The 23,309-nt window shown below is 37.1% G+C and overlaps 2 protein-coding genes and 1 pseudogene across 9 annotated transcripts; 1 reads left to right on the forward strand and 2 right to left on the reverse strand.

Annotated features, from left to right (window-relative positions):
* Positions 1-978: 978 nt before the first annotated feature.
* On the reverse strand, positions 979-6,471 carry LOC127455667 (acylglycerol kinase, mitochondrial-like). Of its 2 annotated transcripts, XM_051723699.1 has the most exons (15): positions 6,232-6,471; positions 6,001-6,040; positions 5,774-5,853; positions 5,554-5,629; positions 5,373-5,465; positions 5,246-5,278; positions 4,525-4,619; positions 4,357-4,426; positions 4,177-4,253; positions 4,028-4,085; positions 2,427-2,574; positions 2,160-2,251; positions 2,000-2,070; positions 1,325-1,409; positions 979-1,208 (listed from the first exon to the last, which is right to left on the reverse strand). In XM_051723699.1, exons 1-15 carry the CDS (start codon positions 6,339-6,341, stop codon positions 1,077-1,079), a joined length of 1,260 nt encoding a protein of 419 aa, XP_051579659.1. In that variant the 5' UTR covers positions 6,342-6,471; the 3' UTR covers positions 979-1,076. The 2 variants fall into 2 exon arrangements, with proteins under 2 accessions (XP_051579659.1, XP_051579660.1); XM_051723700.1 differs by lacking the exon at positions 5,774-5,853 and having other exon boundaries at positions 5,996-6,040.
* Positions 6,472-6,708: 237 nt separating this feature from the next.
* Positions 6,709-19,866, forward strand: LOC127455883 (DNA-binding protein SMUBP-2-like). Of its 7 annotated transcripts, XR_007899755.1 has the most exons (17): positions 6,709-6,983; positions 7,434-7,603; positions 7,807-8,002; positions 8,162-8,259; positions 8,379-8,542; positions 8,742-8,942; positions 9,155-9,302; positions 9,399-9,573; positions 11,119-11,301; positions 11,457-11,575; positions 11,741-11,835; positions 12,034-12,157; positions 12,308-13,135; positions 13,695-13,894; positions 13,995-14,820; positions 14,918-14,985; positions 15,893-16,587. XR_007899755.1 is itself a non-coding variant. In XM_051724047.1 (15 exons), exons 1-15 carry the CDS (start codon positions 6,907-6,909, stop codon positions 14,190-14,192), a joined length of 2,976 nt encoding a protein of 991 aa, XP_051580007.1. In that variant the 5' UTR covers positions 6,709-6,906; the 3' UTR covers positions 14,193-16,587. The 7 variants fall into 7 exon arrangements, 2 of the variants coding, with proteins under 2 accessions (XP_051580007.1, XP_051580008.1); XR_007899752.1 differs by adding an exon at positions 18,529-19,866 and having other exon boundaries at positions 13,995-16,019; XR_007899753.1 differs by having other exon boundaries at positions 13,995-14,985.
* Positions 18,045-23,127, reverse strand: LOC127455862 (nuclear factor 7, brain-like; annotated as a pseudogene).
* Between the last annotated feature and the right edge of the window lie 182 nt (positions 23,128-23,309).

A 23,309-nucleotide genomic window follows, 5' to 3' on the forward strand; every position in this document is an offset into this window, starting at 1 on the left:
ACATGCTTTGTGCAATGTTGATTTGTGACTGTTTTACAACCACTGCATTAATTGACAGAATATAGGAGAAAGAGCATTAACAAGTACATAGAAAGCTATGCTTTACTAATGAGAACAATAATAAGAGAATTATATTGACATTAATTCTTGGTCCTTATCTGGGCAGGAATTTACAGCATAGTTGAATGTTTTCAATTTTTTTAAAAGCAGGTTCTAGTGCGGTCATTGCACTCTTCATAATATGATAAAAGACCTTTTAATATAACCTTTACAGTTTCTTAATATAAACCAGTCTGGACTTCGTGCCTATGGTATGACCTCCTCATCCATTTTGTAAAAGAAAAACTTGAAGGCATCTGTGACAAGGAGGGTGTTGCTGGGCCATAAGGATGGACGCCTGGCGCTGAGTTACCCCAATCAGCTGGGAGAGGGATAAAGAGGAGCCGGAGACGCCAGTTAGGGAGAGAGAGATTTGCACACAGCTCGCAAACGTGTGCATTCTGAATTGGGCCTGGAAGCCAACAGTGTGAGTGTCGCACGGAGCTGTGTGTGTCTGCCAGCACATGTGTGCTAGACAGCACTTTGTATGTTGTGTCTGAGTGAACTGTTTGTAATTAAAAGTCTTCCGTGAACTGTCCACCCGGCTCCCGCTTCCTCCTTGGTAGGGGAGGCAGAGATCTGCCACAGCGTCATTCTCTCATAAACCTTTTCCAAGAACTCTCCATTATCTTATTAACCATTTAAATTTACTGCTTTTGTCAGATGACACCAAACACAAACAAACAAAAACACACACACACACACACACACACACACACACACACACAAACCTACTTGAATTCATAAAGAACCCTTACAAAGACTCAATGTCCATAGAACACAAACAGTTTCTCCATCAAAGTGAGATGACATGCTGTAGCAGTTACTTGGTTAACCCTGTACAAGTTCATTTGACTCCACTGTGTGGAGTAACTGGTATGTTCAGTTTCTCTCATAGTATAAGGACATGGAGAGAGTTTCAATGGATAAGCAGTTCTTCACACTTTTACATAACCGACAACACCAGGTCACTGTCCTCAGTGAGCCTGTGCAAGCTGTTCTTTGCGCTGTGGACTGCAAAAGAACCGTAGTTTCCGTGGCAACAATCTCACTTCCACAGACATTGCCTCATATTCCTCATTGTCGATGTCATAATAGCCAGCACCCTCCTCTTGACAGGAGAAGAACAGCAGAAGTTGAAAGCAATTGTATCACAGCTCGGGACTGTCAGGCAATGGTTGATTACAAAGAAATCAGTCCATTAACAAATTCCAAAAAAACTGACCTTGGGCAGATTGAGACAAGCAGCACTGGCTTCTATATGCAAAGCATTTTCTATAGACTGCACTGGATCCACTGCTTTCTTGGTCCTGCATGACATGAATCATAAATCGTTCATACATAAACATATTTCCTGACTCAGGGCTTCCCAGCCGGGGGTGAGTTTGAGAGATTGTAATAGAAATTCCAATGCCAAATTAAATATTAATTTAATTTAAAGAGTATTTTCTAAGGGATGTACACTCAGCCGGTCATATCGCAAGTGATCAGCACCCCAACGCAAAATGGAGGGGCCTTGTATCACCCTGAAGGTGTTTATTTTGCAATAATAACTGGCTGACTGTATATTATCCCTCTTATTAAACAGCTACCTACCAAATGAATAAATAAATGGACATTATTTTTTTGTGCTTGTGTGTACAATTTTGCTGACTTTAATTAGTTACATTGGTTTTATTAAGTGCCCAAGAGAGAAAATGAGCACAGCTATATGAGCAGCTATGTTATACAGTGTTGCTATTGACAACGGTCATTATCCAGAATATTTAATAGCTGAATGCTGCGATTGACCATAAGCGTTCAGCAGATAAAACGGGTTGACAAAGCTTGTTCAGTTTACAGTTTCTTTTACATTTTTCCTTTCTCAAGCACAAGAGGTAGTGTTGTGAATGACACTCACCCCTCAGTGACAAATTGTCCAATGGTGAGGGAGTCTGGCTCCAGAGTTATCAGCATCGAATCATCTACACGCTGAAGAAAGCAAACAACACAAAATCAGCACAATTAGATCTAAAATCATTCCCATAACATCTACTGTGTAAGTGTTTCAGATAACTCACCCTCTTAATAGGGTTGTTATTGTGCGTGATAACTGAGAGTTCCACTGTGGAAATGTCTTTGTTCTCCCATTGCTCTGGCTCTTTCGGTGGCACTACCAACACAAAATGACAATAAAACATGAGACGATCTCAGATACATACTTTAGTCTTGCCCTAGTTTATTGCTTAGCAGTAAATCAGAACCAGCTTTAAGAGAATTCCCATGATATATTTTATTCACGGAAATATGAATAAAGAACAAAGCTTAAACACATATTGAGAAAATACCTTCAATAGGAGAGTTCCAGTAGTTCTGAAGTCTGCGGTAGATGCGGAAGAGAAGGTTTGGCCGGGGCGGCTTCTCAATGGGCAGGTCAGGTGGTTGGGGTACAGGAGCCAAATAAGAGAGGGAGGCCTGGTGAATCTGTGGCCACTCCTGTAGGAGAGCAGACATGCTGGTTAATCTAAAAATCATTGATATGGGTGTAGAAGATGCAAAAAGCCACTGAACTGTTCCTTTTGAAAGAAATATACTGGGTTCAATACACGTTAAACTCAATCGACAGTAAAATTCATTTAGACTTGTCCCTCAATTTCATTAAAAGAAACAAAAATCTGAGTTACAGTGAGACACTTACAATGGAAGTGAATGTGGCCAATTTTGAGGGTTTAAAGGCAGAAATGTGAAGCTTATAATTTTAAAAAAGCACTTACATTAATTCTGTTAAAACTTGTGTATTATTTAAACTGTAAAGTTGTTTGAATCATAATTTTTTACAGTCATTTTAAGGTTTTAGGGTTTGTTGACAATGGCAACGAAGTTGTAAAACTAGCTATAACTTTACACAGAAAATGTTAGCAAGCGATTTTATCACTAAAATCATGTTAACACATGTTGTTTATGTCTTGTGACTATACTTTTTAAACAGTGAGTATTTTAATGTTTACAGATTGGCCCCATTCACTTCCATTGTAAGTGCCTCACTGTAAACCAGATTTGTTTTTTTTTTTAAAGAAAAGGAGGGGCAAGTCAAAAAAAAATTTTTTAGGTAATAAATATTATGCAACAAATGCTGTAGATTGAGCTGAACTTGTATTGAACCCAGAATATTCCTTAAAGGCACTGAAGCATTATTTAAAGAGATAGTTCATCCAAAAACAACAGTTCTTTCATCATTTACTCACCCTCATGCCATCTAAGATGTGCATGACTTTCTTTTTCTGCTGAACACAAATGATGATTTTTAGAATAATATCTCAGCTCTGTAGGTCCATACAATGCAAGTGAATGGTGACCAGATAAATCAGCATAAAAGTAATCCATAAGACTCCAGTGGTTTAATCCATGTCTTCTGAAGCGATCCAGTTGGTTTTGAGTGAGAACAGACCGAAATATAACTCCTTTTTCTCTAGGCACGTTCATGATTTCAAGCTCAATTACACTTCCTAATGATTGACAAATGCGCAGAGCACTAGATGGCGCTATAGGAAGTTTAATCGAGCTTGAAAATTAATGATAGCCAAAGAGACTGCTGTCAAGATGTACAGTGAAAAAAGAGTTACATTTTGGTCTGTTCTCACCCAAAACCAACTGGATCGCTTCAGAAGACATGGATTAAACCACTGGAGCCTGATGGATTACTTTTATGCTGACTTTATCTCCTTTTTGGAGCTTCAAAAGGCCTGATCACCATTCACTTTCAATGTATTGACCTACAGAGCTGAGACATTATTTTAAAAATCTTCATTCGTGTTCTGCAGAAGAAAGAAAGTCATACACATCTGGGATGCATGAGGGTGAGTAAATGATGAGAGAATTTTCATTTTTGGGTGAACTATCCCTTTAACTTTAAGTGCAATTCATCCACAATGCATGCAACTGCACTCACCTTAAGGGTACTAAACCAGTGTGCTGCTCTTGTTTTCAAGGGGCCAAGGTACCAATATCTTGACAAAAGAGGGAATCACAATTTCAATGAGATAAAAACACATCTACATTTATGCTGGGAATAAAAAAAAAAATGGATTAGCAGCACACTTGCTTATAGAAGAGGCGACATCTCTAAAAGCACCCCAACGTAAGCCTAACAGGGCAAACACTGGCTCCTTTTCGCCCTAAGAACAAAGTGACAAAATCAACACAGTGTGAAATATTTCTCAGATAAATCTTAATGTATTCTCTACAGGTAATGCATTTCAAAATGCCAGTCAAACTCACTTTTATCTGAAGAACATCCAATGGAACCGTTTCTCCTTTCAGAATTGACAGGGTTGCTGACGTAATGTGCCTGAAAACCAAGTACATCCGATAGCAACAGACCGTTATACTTTTAGTGAACAATTTTCTATTAAAGTTTATCAATTGATTTTGTCATGACAGACTTACTGTGCCTTGTTGTCAGAAACTAGATGCAGACTCTGACTCAGAGAGTTCTTGGAACCCAGAGGAATGAAACCGATTGATATTTTACTGAAGGTCTCCTGTGATTAGTAGTGCAAAATCAGATTTTGTATGAAAAACATAACCTAAAGTCATAAAACACTTAAATAGGCCCTATTATGCTTTTTGGGATTTTACCTTTCCTTTAGTGTGTAATATAGCTGTTTGTGCATGTAAAAGGTCTGGAAATTTACAAAGTCCATGCAAAAGGGAGTTACTCTCACCCACAGAAAACACTGCTCCTGAACTGCCTGAAACGCCTGGTTTGCAGTCCAGCTATTACTTCCGTAACATAGCTATGTCACTATGTAACACATTTGCATAATGCTCGCCTCAGAAATGTGCTGCTCAGGAGGCGGGGGGCTGAAACTTGGTTATGGTAAAGGGCGTTACCTTTCCGACACACGTGCTAAGCTTTTGACCAATCACAACAGACCAGGCTAGCTGACCAATCAGAGCAGACTGGGATTTTCGGAAAGGGGGGCTTTAAAGAGACAGGTGCTACAACAGAGCGTTTCAGTCAGATGGTGAAAAGTGGTGCTGTACAGTATGAGAAAAATTATGTGTTTTTTGAACATTAAAGCTTATAAACCTATTCTAGTGGACCCCCAAAATAAAATTATGAACCTGTAAATTAGCATAATATGGGCTCTTTAAAAGCATGTACCTCATCAGTTCTGCGCAGTAGGCCAGTTATAACCTATGTGAAACACAAGTGAAAACATTTCAAATGTTTACAGTATCAGAAATAGTTTAAGTAATTTGCTGTAAGTGGAAAAAAAATAAATAAATACTTCCTGCAGCGTCCCATCACCACCAGCAATAATCAGCATATCTGTTTGCTCCATCAATTCCATGAGCTTTTTTGCCTGGCCTTCATAATCAGTCTGTTTTAAAAGAAGGAAATATTTTTTAATTAACAGTTAAATAAAAAATATATGTACACAAGGCATTCATGTAAATAAAGCATGATACCTTCACAATTTTAACCTCCACACCAGCCAAGTGTAAAATGGGAGCTGCATTCTTCTCAAACAAATTATTGGCTTTTCTGCAGACAAAATATCACTGTAAATATTTTCTTTCATTTATGCAATGTTTGACATAACACAAACACACAGACATATCTAATGAAAATGCTATAGAAGATCTAAATTGATTTCAGTGACAGTAAGGGATATTTGCATAACTGCACCCTTTACATGCAGCAGGATTCAGAATGACTGTGGCTTTCTTCAGCTGCTCCTGAGGTACAATTAATTGTCGACCAAATTCCTGTGAAATCGTGAGATACAATATATTTCACTGCAGTACACCTTGGGGTACAAAGTTCAAATATTTATTTGAATAAAATCATTTTATACATAAACAATGTATACACACATGACAAACATTATATGATAGTTATTATAGTTACCTTACCCTGGCCTCTATACAGGCTTCTCGTCGCAGCACATTGTCACTGTGAAAAAAGTGCAAGAATTAATTCAAGAAATTAAAAAAAGTACAGTAAATGAGTTACAGGTAAAAGGCTTTTTTGCTTGAGGTTAAAGTGACAATTTGCTAATTAGAGACAGTTTCCAGGTGTGTGATGTATCACTGATTATGAAAACCCGTGCTTTTTAAGTTGTCCACAAAGTTGATAATACTAACCAGTGCTTTCCATACAGCCAGTGTCCCCCATATGACAGCACACACGCAGCAAATGTGGACTTTTTCCAGTGATTCCGTAGAGTCCGTATCACTTTCACCACCCGAGCCATTATTCTGTAAACACTGTTTTTTGTATATCCCACTGCAGGTACAATATTGCACGACAAATCAAAGCCACGTTAAAAATAAATCTCATTCATGACAGCATGATACTCTTCACCGTTGACATTTCACTGTTCATGAGCGGCACAACAAATATTTCAGTCCTCCCAAAACATGAAGAACTGAGATGTACGTTCCGCCTCAAGCTGTTATCATGAAAGGATAAAAATGTTAAATAAAAGTTATAAAATTCAGTTATTAAAAACAATCTGGATTCATTATATATTTTAATTTCTATAGTTTACACTATTTCTGCTCACGACGGATTTGAGGTTCGTAAAGGGACTGAATTTAGAGACGGACCAAAGCATGCGCTGTAATATATAAACAGACATGACAGCATAATTTAGGCGCTTGTGTCACGCAGGAAAAATCTTTTATGAAATGATAAAGTCCAGAATGTTTAATAGATAAAGGGAAGAATTGCTAGGTTATTTTGAGCAAGCTAAACCTCTCGAGTTACCAGCAGAGACAAATTATTTCTGACTTCAGTCATCTGCTGATGCGGCAGGTATGGAGGTTGAAAACTTCGTTTCCAAAACAATTGAGCTCCTTCAAGAAGAAAGAGAAGCTGAGGTTGAAGAAACCAGGTATTTGACGCATTTGTCACAATGATCTACACACTTGTATAACTGTAGCAATTCATTGCCACTTCCCAAAATGTACCGGTAACACTTTACAAAAAGGTTCTATTTGTTAACATTAGTTAATGCATTAAGTAGCATGAACTAACAATGAACAATATATTGTTTACAGCATTTATTAATAGTTGTTAATGTTAGTTAATAAAAATACAGTCGTTCATTGTTGGTTCATGTTAGTTCATAGTGCATTACCTAATGTTAAAATATACAACTTTTGCTTTTAAAAACGTATTACTATCCTGTATGTTGAAATTAACAAGAACCAAGATTAATAAATGCTGTAAAAGTATTTTTCATTTTTTTAGTTCATGTTAACAAATGGAACCTTATTGTAAAGTGTTACCTATTTATTCAATTCTAAAAGAATTCTTGACTGAATATTGTTTATATTTTCAGAGCATGGCAGGAGAATTTATCTCCCAAGAATCTACAGAACAAAGGAGTGTACCTGCTGAAACTTCAGGTCGGAAGTCAGCGTACTGGCATGTATGGCAGACTTCTAGTTGTTTTTGAACCCAGGAAAAGTATAGGACCCTCAGTTCTTCCCAGCAACACCTTTGGACCTGGTGAGACATCATTCCATCTTAGAACATATTCATTGGAGTTCTTGATGTAGGTTTTTGTCACAAAGTAGACAAGTCTCATTTAGGCACAGTAGCAGTGGTGATATTTACACACAACTCTTCATGACTCAGACCTCTGACCACAGAGCTGTTTCACCATTTATCACAAGTGTTGAATAAAAGTTTTACTTTGATTCTTTTTCCAGGTGATATAATAGGTTTATATCAATCCGAGGGTCAGGGTCAGTCATCTCAACTGGGCTCAGGTGTAGTGACACGTGTTACTCAAACGTCCTTGACAGTGGCTTTTGATGACACACAAGATGGTATTAACGTGGACAGAGATGGACTCTATAATCTTATGAAGTTGGCAAATGATGTGACCTACAGGCGACTGACAACGTATGTGCAGTTATCAGTTCAGTTCATAGATCTAGTGTCATTTTAAAGAAATTGTTAGTGATTCTTTTGATCTTTTTTTTTTTTTTTTAACTGTTAATTGTGCGAATGATATTGCTGATGTACAGTGATATTAGCTTTTTGTGTATTTCCTGCTCGCAGTGCCTTAAACTCTTTAAATGGATACAGCAGTGGTCCCGCGTCTTACCTGATCAGTGTCCTCTTTGGTTACTCAGAACCAGGGACATTATCACATCAAAGTAAGCATATACATGAAGTGACATGTTAAAAAACTCTATGAGACACCTAGCTATATAACATTTTGACTTGTGTGTTTGTGAGTGTTTTTTATCATCCGTTTGTGTTTCTACTATTGTAGATGTATTGGAATTTAGCAACGTCGGGTTAGATAATTCTCAGAAGGAGGCTGTGTCCTTTGCAATTTCTCAAAAAGATGTTGCAATCATACACGGGCCACCGGGAACTGGCAAAACCACAACAGTGGTTGAAGTAATCCTGCAGGCAGTAAAGCAAGAACAAAAGGTTTGCATAAAGTAATCAAGATATGTGCCTCTAGATTTGGATCATTAAGGTGTTACATCATGAGAGTAGAAACAGAAAAGAAGTTACATTTTTGATGTTGTATAAATGCAGTGTTTGATGGATCATCAATGTGGCAAACTGCTGGTTTATGTTATCCAAAACTATATCCAAACTATACGGTATCCATAAATGTTAACAGGTCCTTTGCTGTGCTCCTTCCAATGTGGCCGTTGATAATTTGGTGGAGCGCCTGGCAAAGAACAAGGTCAAGGTTTTGAGATTGGGTCACCCAGCCCGTCTGCTTGAGTCAATTCAGAAACATTCACTGGATGCTGTACTTGCACACAGTGACAACACTAATGTCATCTCTGATATTCGCAAGGACATGGACAAAGCTTTTGTAAGATTTTTCATTTCCCTGTTTTTTTATTTTTTATTTAAAATATATTTTTTAGATTGCTGTTTTGAACTTGTTGTAGTACAGATCTAGCAATGTAATCTGCATAGGATTACATTTACACTATAGGTAGGAGGTCAGTGTACATTGATTTGAATATGTTACAAATTGTGTAAGAATTCATTCATATTTAAAAAATGAATGTATTGACATAGAGTGAAATGAAGAAGGCCCGTGACAAAGGCCAACGGAGCAACCTGAGAAGGGAAATCAAGGAATTGCGGCGAGAACTGAGGTCAAGGGAGGAAACGGCTATCAGTCAAATCCTGAAGAGAGCTGATGTTATTCTAGCTACTAATACTGGTGAGTTAGCAAGTTAGTAAGCAGTCATGCTGTTTTATTTCCAGAAATGTTTATGTTTATCCCACATTTTAAATATGCTTTATTGGTTTCATACAGGAGCTTCTGATGATGGTCCTCTGAAACATCTTCCTAATGATCACTTTGACCTAGTGGTGATAGATGAGTGTGCTCAGGCTCTAGAGAGCAGCTGTTGGATTGCTCTGCTCAAAGCACGCAAGTGCATACTAGCTGGGGATTACAAACAGCTGCCACCCACCATCAAATCACAGAGGTATGTAAGAAAAGAAAATCCTATTGTTGTGAATTATTTGATTTGTATCTATCATTTTTATAATATAATATATTATAATATAGGTGTGAAGGTGCGAAGCCCCTATTGTATCTGTTAGTGTTCTTCTTATTATTATTCTGCTGTTGATGTCTATGGCAGCCCATAGAACCGTACATAGGAAAGTTATGTGCAGTTTGGCTGTAACTGACCCAAATTTGGGGTCTGTAACTCAAACCCTATAGTGCAGCCAACTCTTCAAAATCGCACACACGTTACGGCCTATAACATTTGAACCATAAGTCCTAGAATCAAAATATTTTTTCCTGTTATTCCTTGGGTCATGCCGCATCTCTTTAGGTTGTGTCGTTTTTTGTTTTTTTTAGCTCCGCCCACTACATTTTCCACCATTTAGAATTTTCTGAAAAACCCACTTTTTCGAACTTCTCCTAGACCTAGACCTTATGTCCGATTTGCACCAAATTTGTTGTGTATCATCTCGGGACACTTATTATGATGGACCAAACCATTCTCGTATGCCACATCAATGAATTCAAAGGCGAGCGCGCTAAAATTGACGCTTTACTGTACTGAGATGAAACTTGTTGTATGTCAAGTATGATCTGAGGGTACCTGCACAGTTTCAGCACAGCGCCACCTAGTGGTCAAGAAATATGAAAAATGGCTATTTTGTCTTATAACTTCTGAATAGTTTGGGCTAAAATCATGAGAATGATTTTCCTATGTCAGCCATATTGGGTGTCAGCCATTTTGAATTTTGCCTAAATAGCTGTATGTTACAAATACATTGGCGTATCATTATGAAATTTGGTATGTGTTATTGGGGCTTGAAGGTACTCAAAAAGTTTGGGGACAGAGCCACCTAGTGGTTAAAATATACAAAGAAATGTTTATAACTTTTGAATAATTTGGCCTATTGTCATGAGACTTGTGTGGTTAGCTTCCTTGGGTCATGCCGAGTACCTTGATACCAAATTTGCCATGGTCGGCCATACTTCCTGTTTGCCATTTTACATTTATTTGAAAACTAAATTTTTCAAACTTAATGTCTAGAGACATTCAAGTAATGGAAAGCTTTTTTATAGACCAACCCGTTCTCGTGTAACACATCAACAAATTTAATGACAAGATGCCAATAAAGATCTGAGGCTGTATCTCTTGAACACTTTGGTGTATTGACATGAAACTTCATATGTGGCATTGTGAACAAGTCCTTACAATACCTTATCAATTTGGTGACAGCAACACCTACTGGTCAAAAGTTAAGTTAAGCATTTGTATAACCCTATAAGTAATAAAACAAACGTCTTTTTTCAGCATTCTGGCTAAAATCATCACCGGAATTCTATGTTTAATCAAAATGTTTGACATTGGTGTGCTTGGCCCCATAATTGCAGCTTGCAGCTACATTATTATTTGTTTTTGTGAGTGTTTATTAACCTTATTAATAATTGTATTTCTTGAATCACATGAATGATTGATTAAAAACGTACTCCCATAATTGTAAAATTATATTTTCTTTCACAGTGCTGCATCTAAAGGCCTGTCTGTGAGTTTAATGGAGAGGCTGATTAAGAAATACGGAGACTCAGTGGTTCGAATGCTAACTACTCAGTATCGTATGAACAGTGCCATCATGCAGTGGGCTTCAGAGCAGATGTACCAGGGCAAACTGATCGCACACCCTTCAGTGGAGAAACACTTGCTTAGGTGTGCAGAATCTGTGCAGAAACATTTTATTTGGTACTGTTGACAACTTATATCGCTGTATATGTTAATAAGATGACACGTGACACATTTAATTTTTCTTATTTAATCCATAATCTGGTCATTTGTTTTTTTATAACTGATTGCATCCTGAGCAGAGACCTGTCTGGTGTTGTTGATGTTGAGGAGACCAGAATTCCTCTTCTGCTCATTGACACTGCAGGCTGTGGCCTTAATGAAATGGAGGACACAGATGAGCAGTCTAAAGGCAATCAAGGTTATTATCAGCTCCAGACTCAACCTTTTGTGCACACCTTCTTAGATCATTTTGATATACAGATATTTACAGTTACAAATACTGACTGTGACTAAATTTAGTATTATTTTTGATATATTAGTGTTTGATTATGCTTAACATACTTTTTGAATTTCCATTCTACAGGAGAAGTAGACATTGTGGCTCTTCATATAAAAGCTCTTACTGAGGCTGGAGTTCAAGTCAGAGACATTGCGATTATTGCACCCTATAATCTCCAGGTGAAATCTCTTTCAAAGTACTTCTTAATAAGGTGTTATAGAACATTACTAGAACTTTAGAAAGTGGTTTAAATATATCGGTGCAAAACAAAGCCTGTGTTAAGAAAGTGTGTTTTACATTATAACAGTGTGACAGTGCTGTTTCAGTATGAACCGCATCATGCATTTAAATTAAATGAAGAATTTTGTCTATTTTAGGTGGATCTTTTGAGACAGAAACTGTCCCATAAACATACTGAGTTGGAGATCAAGTCTGTGGATGGCTTCCAGGGCAGAGAGAAGGAGGCAGTGGTGTTGTCATTGGTCAGATCCAACAGAAAGGGTTCGTCAGTGTTTGTGCTTTCATTAAATTAACACTTGGTTTTGCTGATTTAACAGGGGATTATTCCATCCCACAGGCCAGAGTATACAGTTTAAATTTGATTTCAGTATTGATTGAAAATGTATTAATTGCATTACATGTACCCTAAAGGTGAAGTTGGATTTCTTGCTGAAGACAGAAGGATCAATGTGGCTGTGACACGTGCCAGACGCCAGCTCGTAGTAGTGTGTGATTCTCAAACTGTTCGAAACCATGATTTCCTCAAATCCTTAGTGGACTACATAACTGAACACGGGGAAGTTCGGACTGCCTTTGAATACCTGGAAGACTGTGTACCACAGAATTACAACCGTGACTCAAAAGACAAACAGCCCAACAGCAAAGATATTTCATCCACAAAACAGAAGCCCAAGAACCAGGCCAAGAAAGCAGATCAAGAACATAAGAAAAGTGCTGACAACAAAAGCAGAGGAGAGGGTCAACCCAATGTTCATTCCCATCAAAACAAATACGCCAACCATTCTAAACCCAAAGATGCTGATCAGACCCAAAATAAAAGAAAAGCTATAAAGGAGCAGATATTGAACTTTCTGAAGGACTCAAACAAGACAGAGCTACAGTTTCCTTCCTCGCTGAATTCCCACGAGCGCCTGATGGTCCATGAGATCTCTGAAGAAATGGGATTGAGGCATGAAAGCCAGGGAGAAGGGAAAAACCGCTGTATCACTGTGGTCCAGACTCTGCCAGGACCAGAAAATCTGGTGAAGGAGCAAGAGCCCAAACAACCAAGTACTGCTGTGGAGCTACTTGAAGAAGAATCACAGAAGAAACCTTCACAGCCCACTGTTGATTTGAAAATCTTGCATTTGGAGCGTATGCGTCGGGAGCAGGAAAAACGAGAAGAAAAAAAAAAGCAGAGTATGAGACCAGAGCCAGATCTCAATACCAGCAAAGGCCAGTCTTTTAAGAAGTCCAAAGGTTTGCGACCTCTATCCCAATTATCTTTGTGTCATACGTCTGAATTTTTTAATACTTTTATTCTCTGGGGCCTGGTTAGCTCAGCAAGTAAAGATGCTGACTACCATCCCTGGAGTCGCGAGTTCGAATGCAGGGCGTGCCGAGTGACTCCAGCCAGGTCTCCTAAGCAGCCAAATTGGCCCGGTTGCTAGGGAGGGTAGAATCACATGGGGTAACCTCCTCGTGGTCGCTATAATGTGGTTCTCGCTCTTGGTGGGGCACGTGGTGAATTGTGCGTGGATGCTGCGAAGAATAGCGTGAAGCCTCCACACGCGCTATGTCTCCACGGTAACGCGCTCAACAAGCCACGTGATAAGATGTGCGGATTGACGGTCTCAGACGCGGAGGCAACTGAGATTCGTCGTCCGGCACCCGGATTGAGGGTCACTACAGCTCTACGAGGACTTAGAGCGCATTGGGAATTTGACATTCCAAATTGGGGAAAAAAAGGGAGGAAAAAAAAAATCCTTTGATTCTCTGTATTACATATTATAGTCATTATGTGTTTTTTTCCCCATAGGAAAGGCTAAGATAAAAGCAGCAGCAACGGACATAGCTGCTGCTGCCACGGCAGATGATGATTTTGACACTCTTATCGATGCTGTAGTTAAGGCAGAGCGAGTGTGTGGCTTTGTGAAATGCAAAGCCAGTGTTCTCACACTGGGACAGCTCTGCATCTTCTGCAAAAGACAATACTGTCTGAGTCACCATATACCTGAGGTACAACTTGATTTATATTTTACAATAAAACATGTAGACATACAAACAAATTATCTTTTTGAATGAGAAATGGGTTTGAAATAATTATGTTGTCTTACAGGTTCACGGATGTGGAGACAAAGCAAAAGCTCAGGCTAGAATGAGGATAAGTAAAGAAGGAGTGCTCTATGCTGGAAGCGGAGAGAAGGACAAGTCGATAGATCCAAATAAAAAAGCATATCTGCAGAGAAAACTGGACTCCAAACTCAAAGATATGGCAACTCAAAGGAAAACCAAAGCAAAGGACAAAGAACATTGACATTTTAGGAGACACTGCATTAAGTTGATGCTGTTGAATTTAAATTAAATAATTGCTCAACTGAGGCAATGGTTATTTACATGAAAATAGTTATAGAAAGATTTCTGTGCTTTACTTTTGCATTTTTTGTTATCAAATCATCATGACTATTTAGGTGATTTTGAGGACAATATGTTCTAAGATAAGTCTAGTTCAATACAGATCCGCACTAGCATGCCTAAATGTTAAGCAAATCACAAAGATGAAACATAAAGAGACCAGCCTTTTTAATAGTCCCATCTGACTGAAAAGAGGTTTTTTGAATGACTCAATGTGCTTAAAAGACCCACCCTAATGCTGGTCTTAAATCCCTTTACAAGATTTATGTTTTTCAGAATCATTGTAGGGATATATAATTGGACTCCTTTCAAAGCAATTAATACTTATTAGGTAGACTACTGGAACCTGATCTTAGAAAAACTACTCCATGTTCTCTCTGAATGATTGAACCATACTTAGTTATTCCATAGAGCTTTGAGCTGCTTCCACTGCATATACTGTCCAGTATATCTTCTCTTATCCACAAGAGGACATAAGAGACTGGAGGCATTGCGAGCTCCATGGGTGCAGTTAGTGGAGAATTTGAATGGTGAGTGCATTAAAAGGAGCACTACAGAAATCAATACCGCTTGAGATTGTGCAATAATATTTAACCCTTTGATCCTTGTGATATGTTTTTAAACTAGCCCTCACGCAAGGAAGAAGACTGCCTTTGTTAAATAAAACCGCTAAAGGCCCAAAACAGTATGCTATGGTGAGGTTAAGCAGAATTGTGTATTAGGAACAGTTTGCCCCTTTCCTTCTTTACCACTGTTAATTGTTTTCGATTGAGTAACCGTCTATTGTGTCAGGTGCAATGTAAACTCTAAAGTTGTAAGTACTGGAAATATCAAGTTGTCAGGTTTTGGGCTCATAACTCAAATATTGAAATTTTAAACATTAAACATTTAATATTGAACTAATTTATCTTAAAAAATTATAGACTTAAGATTTTAAGTGTTAATAACTTAAACTTTTGAGTACAAAATTTAGGCTATGGTAATACCCATAATGCTTTGTGCTTGAATTCTTTAATTATGTTTCCTTGGTCAAAGGGAAGTTATGGGGGCATTTATATAGTTGTAATTAAGAATTTATAGAGGTTTTAGTTTTTTTATAGTATTGTTTATGTTGATTTGTTGCAAATAGTTGTTTCATGTGATGTGACCATTAGGGTGATCAGTGTCCCATTTGGACTGAAATTGAATCAGTTAAATTAAAATGATTTACAGTAGAAACAACAATATTTAAATTGAAAATCTGAATTAGGTCTACTTGCATCTAGTTAACCTAAATAGTCAAGTTCATTCTGTAAGAACACCAAGTTATTTGAACTTAATTACATATGTTTTGGAGACACCATTGCTCAATTCAGTTGAGGGAACAAGTTAACTCACTCAAATGAATAGAGTAAACTTATTAGGGTTTTCAGTATGCATGGACTTTCTTGTAAATACAGTGCAGCTGTGATGTCAGTCCGGTCCAGTAGCTCTTGAAGTGGTCTCTCAGATAGATACAGAATTACAGCACCTCCAATCTCTTCTCATAGAGAGTAACTGGATTTAGTGGTTCCTATGGGTACAGCAGAAATTACAGCACCAATGCTTTTATCTTGTGTTCAGGTGCAGGTGGGTTTTCCTACAAGACAAAATCCAACCCCAGCCTCCCACACCCCAGCTTATCTCAGTTGTTGAGCCAACCTACAATGCAGCAGTCATCTGAATAACTTACGCTGGCAGCATATGCTAGGTAATTAGAGGTTTTTGGAAGGAAAGTATTCATTAATCATTATTTAAGATAATTGTTTGATGTAAACATTTAGTTTGATTGTATTACAGTATTTGTAGTAGAGTAGTAGTACAGTATTTGAATATGGGTCTTCTGTGGCTTTCCTGTGTGACTTCCAGTTGACTCGCGTCGATGATACCCTGGGATTGAAATGCTTGGCACTAAAAATAGGTCTGCAATGTTCTAAATCAAAAATAACCATTTAGCTCCTGTATATGCATGTTTCATATTTTCAGTGTTGCAAGAAGTGGGTCTTCTTCAGTAGAACATACTTGGATAAACTGCAAAAGTTCAATAATGTTTATAGAACAACTAACCATGCATAAACATAACATCAAACCTGAGATTTTGGAAAACAGAAACAAAAACCACTTCATGATCTGACCTATATAACAAATGATATTATACCAATAAACTACATATAATGTACAGGTGCATCTCAATAAATTAGAATGTCGTGGAAAAGTTCATTTATTTCAGTAATTCAACTCAAATTGTGAAACTCGTGTATTAAATAAATTCAATGCACACAGACTGAAGTAGTTTAAGTCTTTGGTTCTTTTAATTGTGATGATTTTGGCTCACATTTAACAAAAACCCACCAATTCACTATCTCAAAAAATTAGAATACATCATAAGACCAATTAAAAAAACATTTTTAGTGAATTGTTGGCCTTCTGGAAAGTATGTTAATTTATTGTATATGTACTCAATACTTGGTAGGGGCTCCTTTTGCTTTAATTACTGCCTCAATTCGGCGTGGCATGGAGGTGATCAGTTTGTGGCACTGCTGAGGTGGTATGGAAGCCCAGGTTTCTTTGACAGTGGCCTTCAGCTCATCTGCATTTTTTGGTCTCTTGTTTCTCATTTTCCTCTTGACAATACCCCATAGATTCTCTATGGGGTTCAGGTCTGGTGAGTTTGCTGGCCAGTCAAGCACACCAACACCATGGTCATTTAACCAACTTTTGGTGCTTTTGGCAGTGTGGGCAAGTGCCAAATCCTGCTGGAAAATGAAATCAGCATCTTTAAAAAGCTGGTCAGCAGAAGGAAGCCTGAAGTGCTCCAAAATTTCTTGGTAAACGGGTGCAGTGACTTTGGTTTTCAAAAAACACAATGGACCAACACCAGCAGATGACATTGCACCCCAAATCATCACAGACTGTGGAAACTTAACACTGGACTTCAAGCAACTTGGGCTATGAGCTTCTCCACCCTTCCTCCAGACTCTAGGACCTTGGTTTCCAAATGAAATACAAAACTTGCTCTCATCTGAAAAGAGGACTTTGGAACACTGGGCAACAGTCCAGTTCTTCTTCTCCTTAGCCCAGGTAAGATGCCTCTGATGTTGTCTGTGGTTCAGGAGTGGCTTAACAAGAGGAATACGACAACTGTAGCCAAATTCCTTGACACGTTTGTGTGTGGTGGCTCTTGATGCCTTGACCCCAGCCTCAGTCCATTCCTTATGAAGTTCACCCAAATTCTTGAATCGATTTTGCTTGACAATCATAAGGCTGCGGTTCTCTCAGTTGGTTGTGCATCTTTTTCTTCCACACTTTTTCCTTCCACTCAACTTTTTGTTAACATGCTTGGATACAGCACTCTGTGAACAGCCAGCTTCTTTGGCAATGAATGTTTGTGGCTTACCCTCCTTGTGAAGGGTGTCAATGATTGTCTTCTGGACAACTGTCAGATCAGCAGTCTTCCCCATGATTGTGTAGCCTAGTGAACCAAACTGAGAGACCATTTTGAAGGCTCAGGAAACCTTTGCAGGTGTTTTGAGTTGATTAGCTGATTGGCATGTCACCATATTCTAATTTTTTGAGAGAGTGAATTGGTGGGTTTTTGTTAAATGTGAGCCAAAATCATCACAATTAAAAGAACCAAAGACTTAAACTACTTCAGTCTGTGTGCATTGAATTTATTTAATACATGAGTTTCACAATTTGAGTTGAATTACTGAAATAAATGTACTTTTCCACGACATTCTAATTTATTGAGATGCACCTGTATACGCATGCACACACACACATTTTAACATAAACTGCACTCACATACTTGAATACTGGCAACATAACTAGAAGATTACTCACACATAAACAAAAGGAAATGCATCTTTGAAAATTACCACATACCACCAAAGTCATCAATATATACAGTATGTTTTGTGAGAATATGATTTTGTGGAAACACTTATTTTAGGATAGCTAGTTTTGATATGGCCTATAAAGCATATTAAGTGTCCATGAAGCAATGCTTTACTGTATGTTCAAGCTGACACACTAAAGTGCACAGATTCTAAGTGTGCTCCCTTTCTTTATCCCAGTGGCACAAAAAAAAGGAAAGATTCTGTCTGTAAACTTGTCTTTATATGTGTAAATACTGCTGCCATCTTCAGCATTAGAAAATGAAACCTTTCCTTTCTCGTAGTCCAGTTTAACTGTGATTTTATGTGGTTTCTTTTTCACAGTCAAACGTGTTTGGGGAGAGGTCTGAGCCCAATATGAGTCCTCATTACTCAGCGCAATTATCCAGAAACCCTCTGTAGGGTTGAGGAAAACTGCAGTTTTTCTCCTAATAGACTCCCTTGCCACACCGATGTACCACTTTTTGTTGTCTCCCACACCAACATCCCAGCTGTGCTTTCCTGTAATGAAGCTGCCAGAAGCAAGTACTCATGCAGCGGTCAGAGTTATCTGGAAGCTGCTGTTTTTTTTTACCATATTTAATGGTAGTGAGTTCATCACTAACGATCAAGTTAGGATGTGCTGTGGCTGGATCAAACTTGACAGGGCCTGGACAGATAGTAAGATAAAATAGATCATTTCTTTTTAAACAAAGCTCTTTTCATTATTTAGCATACTTGTGCATTATAGTGGTTACTTATTCATTTAATTTTAAGTTGACTAGCATGTGTAGGAATTTTTTAATTAAAGGGATATGTAATCAATCCATTCTACATGATTTCTTATATTTACATGCTTAGTGAGTATTATATTGATATACCTCTTCTTTTTATTACTGCTCAGTGAATAATGACTAAAATGTTTTTTTGTTCCTCACACAAAGCTAATGAACAGTATGTATTGGAAAACTCAAAACATAGTGCAAAAAAGTTATTTTTTATTATACAGTATACACTCACCGACAACTTTATTAAGAACACATGTACACCTTATTCATGCAGTTATCTAATCAGCCAAACGTGTGGCAGCAGTGCAATGCAATGCATAAAATCATGCATATACTATATATATATATATATATATATATATATATATACACACTACTGGTCAAAAGTTTTGAAACACTTGACTGAAATGTTTCTCATGATCTTAAAAATCTTTTGATCTTAAGGCATATGCTTAAATGTTTGAAATTAGTTTTGTAGACAAAAATATATTTGTGCCACCATATTAATTTATTTCATTATAAAACTAAAATTTAATAAAAAAAAAAAAGTTTTTGAAAGTGTTGACTTGGATCAAATATAAAGAAAAGCAGCCAATAAGTGCCCAACATAGATGGGAACTCCTTCAATACTGTTTAAAGATCATCCCAGGGTGATACCTCAAGAAGTCGTTTGAGAAAATTTCAAGAGTACATGTCTACAAATTCTAGGCAAAGGGTGACTACTTTGAAGATGCAAAAATATAACACAGTTTTGATTTATTTTGGATTTTGTTTAGTCACAACATAATTCTCATCATTCCATTTATGTTATTCCATAGTTTTGATTATTTTACTATTATTCTAAAATGTGAAGAAAAAAAATTTATAATAAAGAATGAGTGTTTCAAAACTTTTGACCGGTAGTGTGTGTGTGTATATATATATATATATATATATATATATATATATATATATATATATATATATATATATATATATAAATATTTAATTAAATATTTTGGACTGGGTGATCAATAGATAGTTTATTCAACAGTTAGTTAGTTCCAGTACTCTATTGGACAAGCTGCATTCCAAGGGTGCTGATATCAGCACTGGGATGCTTCACTGTTTGTATCACTCCACTTGTCTGTTATCGCAGCATTTCAGACAGGTTGTCAATGTGTGCGTTGATCTGCAACACTTAACGGTAGATTGTGCTTTGGCTTTTTATGGAACTATTCTCAGTAGTAGAGAAAAAATCAACAAAATAATATTGTGTCTTTACAATGTCTATAAATAAGGCAGAGGCTATTTTTGATCAATAGAATGTTTATTCAACAGTTAGTTTCAGTACTCTAATCTGACTGGACAAGCTGTATTCCAAGAGTGCTGATATTTAGTATAACAGCACTGGGATGCTTCACTGTTTGTATCACTCCTTTTGTCAGTGTTTGACAGCGTTCCAGACAGGCTATCAATCTGTGCATTGATCTGCAACACTTAACGGTTGATTCTAGTTTGGCTTTTTATGGAAGTATTCTCAGAAGAAGAGAAAAAATCAACAAAATAATATTGTGTCTATAATGTCTATAATATAAAGCAGAGGCTATTTGCACTAAGTGTATATAGCAACGAAAAGCATCTTCTTTGCACTAAGTGTAAACCCTGAACTTCATTGTGACTAAATTCCTATGAGGAAATCAATCTTTATATTTAATTTTATTTAGTATTATAAGTAATATTAAAGGAAATTATTAAGAGTGGAGACAGGAAAGAGGATGGGAAAAAGTGGGACAAATGTCAGATATGAACCCAGGTCATCAGAGTGAAAAAAGTACATCCACACCATCTTTACACAGTGGATGCTGTTTGTCGTCAATTTCTGTGTTTCCACTAGACTATTTAAATGCATATAGCCACGCTGTGTGGCAATTGCTATTTACACCAAGTGCAAATAGTCACTCAGATAATATAATAATGCAAAATTATTTTGTCTTGTTTGTAGAAATGTTGCATAAAAGCAGTATCACACTTAAAATCATTATGTTGTACTATATATCAGAAAGATGCCAAATGTAATCACAATACAACATATAGGCCTACAGTACAACAGCACTATTTACATAATACTGCTTAGTTATGTTCAATACCTGTATGTATGCCTCCACTTCTTCCAAGCTCTCCTTTAATTTTTCAAAGCTGTTAAGATGCTTTTTCAAGGGATTGTACCTAGTTGTGAGCTCTTTCTGTGGAGGAAAGTATGAAAAGGTCATTTATTGGCTATACAAATCTTAGAGAACTGGTTATAAATTGTTGATTGAAATATTTGACACATGTACAGTATAACGCATCAGAAATACATCTATATAGATAAAAAAGTTGTTACCCACAAATCATATAAGGGTCAATGATGTGATGCTCATTTTTGTTGTATGGATCTTTTAATTTAATTCAAAAATAACAAATGCAATTAACACTAAACAATGATTTTAAATACACCTCTTCTATGATGAACATGTTTTCAATTACTGAGGTCAAAGTCATTTTGATATTTTTCTCTGGGGCTTAAAGCAAAACATTTTATGTGGTGTAACTGTCCAGAGATAGTAAAAAAATCTTTAAAAAAAAAAAAAAAGATATGTTAAGAGCTAGTAGTGCAGAATAATCTTTTATGATTAATTCTTCAAAAAATAAGTGATTATCAATATTTGGAAAACTTTTGTTCACTAAACCTAAATCAGGCCTTTTTAAATACATTTTTTGTAGAAAATGCTTTGTTTCAAAAATAAAATGAAACCAATGTCGACACAAAGATAACATTCGAAATTGACAAGTGTGTTTTAAACTAGATTTTTAAAATATTTTTTTCACTTTTATCACCTAGGACAACCTTTTTTGTCAATTAGGGGCAGACCGAGTACAGTTGTAACACTTTTTGCTGTACTTCACAAATACAGACCAGAGTAAACATACCATTTTTTTCACATGAGATACCTTTATCTGTCTACTAACAAAATAAATGCCAACAACCTGCACGCATTGTTCCTATTTTCTACAATTAGTGTTTGAAGGAGCACTTTTGTTACAACTGTCCCCATACCAGGTTCAGTTGTAACTACCCCCGGGACAGTTGTAATGTGCTAAATGAGACATTATGCCTAAGTTAAGTGAAATATAATGACATATTTTATACTCTGTGATTCTAAATCTACTTTACAAAATCATATACACCTCATAATTCTATCTATCTATCTGTCTATCTTAGGTAATAAAAACAAATTAATAAATACGTTTTTTGACTGAATAAAAGCTAACAAAACTCTAGGAGCATTGGCAACCTTATTTCTTATGGCACGGGTACAGCTGTAACACTGTGTTTCATTTGTCCTCCACTGATCACCTTGCATGTTTGCCTGATTTTCTCTGTAACCTTACTTCCCAGGATGTCCCAAAATACATTAATTGAATGTAGACAAATCAGTAATTACAACAAGCAAAGTTTCCATTCATGGCCATTCAGAAATCATGATTTATTCACAATGAAAGAGTAGTAAAAAACATTAAAATATTACCCCTCAAAACTGATGTTCTCTAATAATTTCTCATCAATGTGGAGAATGTTCTTCAAATGTTCCACACAGAGAGAGGATGCTAATGTGAATATGCATACTGAAAATGAAAGTACAAACTTGCATTAGAAGAGAAATAAACTGTCCCTCTGTTCCAACTGTACAAGGTCTTCCCCTACCCATATTCTGTATACAGGTTTCCTTCCCATTATTTCTGATGCTGCCTCGGTTATCGGGCAGTACTTATGATTTGCTTGGCTCCTTGATGACGTGCATACAGCACAGATAAGCTCTGCATCTTTCCGACAAAAGAGATTCAGCTCCTCATTGTGTATTGAGCAGCGGTCCACAGATTTGACCATGATCTGCTCTGCCCTCTTTTTGAAGACATCTGATGCTATCTTTAGATCCAGATTGACTGGAGGCCTGGATGAGCTCGCTGTACGGTGGCACACAGGACATTGCCTTGATCCCTTACATTCCCAGTGTTTCTGAACGCAGCTTTTACAGAAGCTGTGTTTGCAATGTAGGGTGACAGGTACATTGAAGACCTCACAGCACACAGGACACACTAGATCCTTCTCCGTGTATGGACGTTCCGCGGCCATCAGTGAGTGAATTTGCAAATCCTAAGTTTTTCTCAAGTGTTTTCTTTCTAAACTGAAAGGAGTACGTCTGAGATGTGTTTCCTCTAAACCCTTTCAGAAATCTTGAAATGTCAGTTTGTTACTGTGATGCCATGTTTTTTCGTGTGCTAAATATATCTTGGATCTTTTGTTCTAAAGTTCTA

The sequence above is a fragment of the Myxocyprinus asiaticus genome, chromosome 18 (assembly GCF_019703515.2).
Source record: "Myxocyprinus asiaticus isolate MX2 ecotype Aquarium Trade chromosome 18, UBuf_Myxa_2, whole genome shotgun sequence".
NCBI lineage: Eukaryota > Metazoa > Chordata > Actinopteri > Cypriniformes > Catostomidae > Myxocyprinus > Myxocyprinus asiaticus.

Bases quoted from the DNA above. Each gene is read 5' to 3' on its own strand.
- LOC127455667 (XM_051723699.1), bottom strand. From the start codon at position 6,341: ATGGCTCGGGTGGTGAAAGTGATACGGACTCTACGGAATCACTGGAAA. The intron at 5,854-6,000 runs GTAAGGTAACTA...ACGATTTCACAG, and splicing joins AAGCCTGTATAGAGGCCAGG to GAATTTGGTCGACAATTAAT. The intron at 1,209-1,324 runs GTCAGTTTTTTT...TCCTGTCAAGAG, and splicing joins CTTGTCTCAATCTGCCCAAG to GAGGGTGCTGGCTATTATGA.
- LOC127455883 (XM_051724047.1), top strand. From the start codon at position 6,907: ATGGAGGTTGAAAACTTCGTTTCCAAAACAATTGAGCTCCTTCAAGAA. The intron at 8,943-9,154 runs GTAAGATTTTTC...GTATTGACATAG, and splicing joins AGGACATGGACAAAGCTTTT to AGTGAAATGAAGAAGGCCCG. The intron at 13,136-13,694 runs GTTTGCGACCTC...TTTTCCCCATAG, and splicing joins GTCTTTTAAGAAGTCCAAAG to GAAAGGCTAAGATAAAAGCA.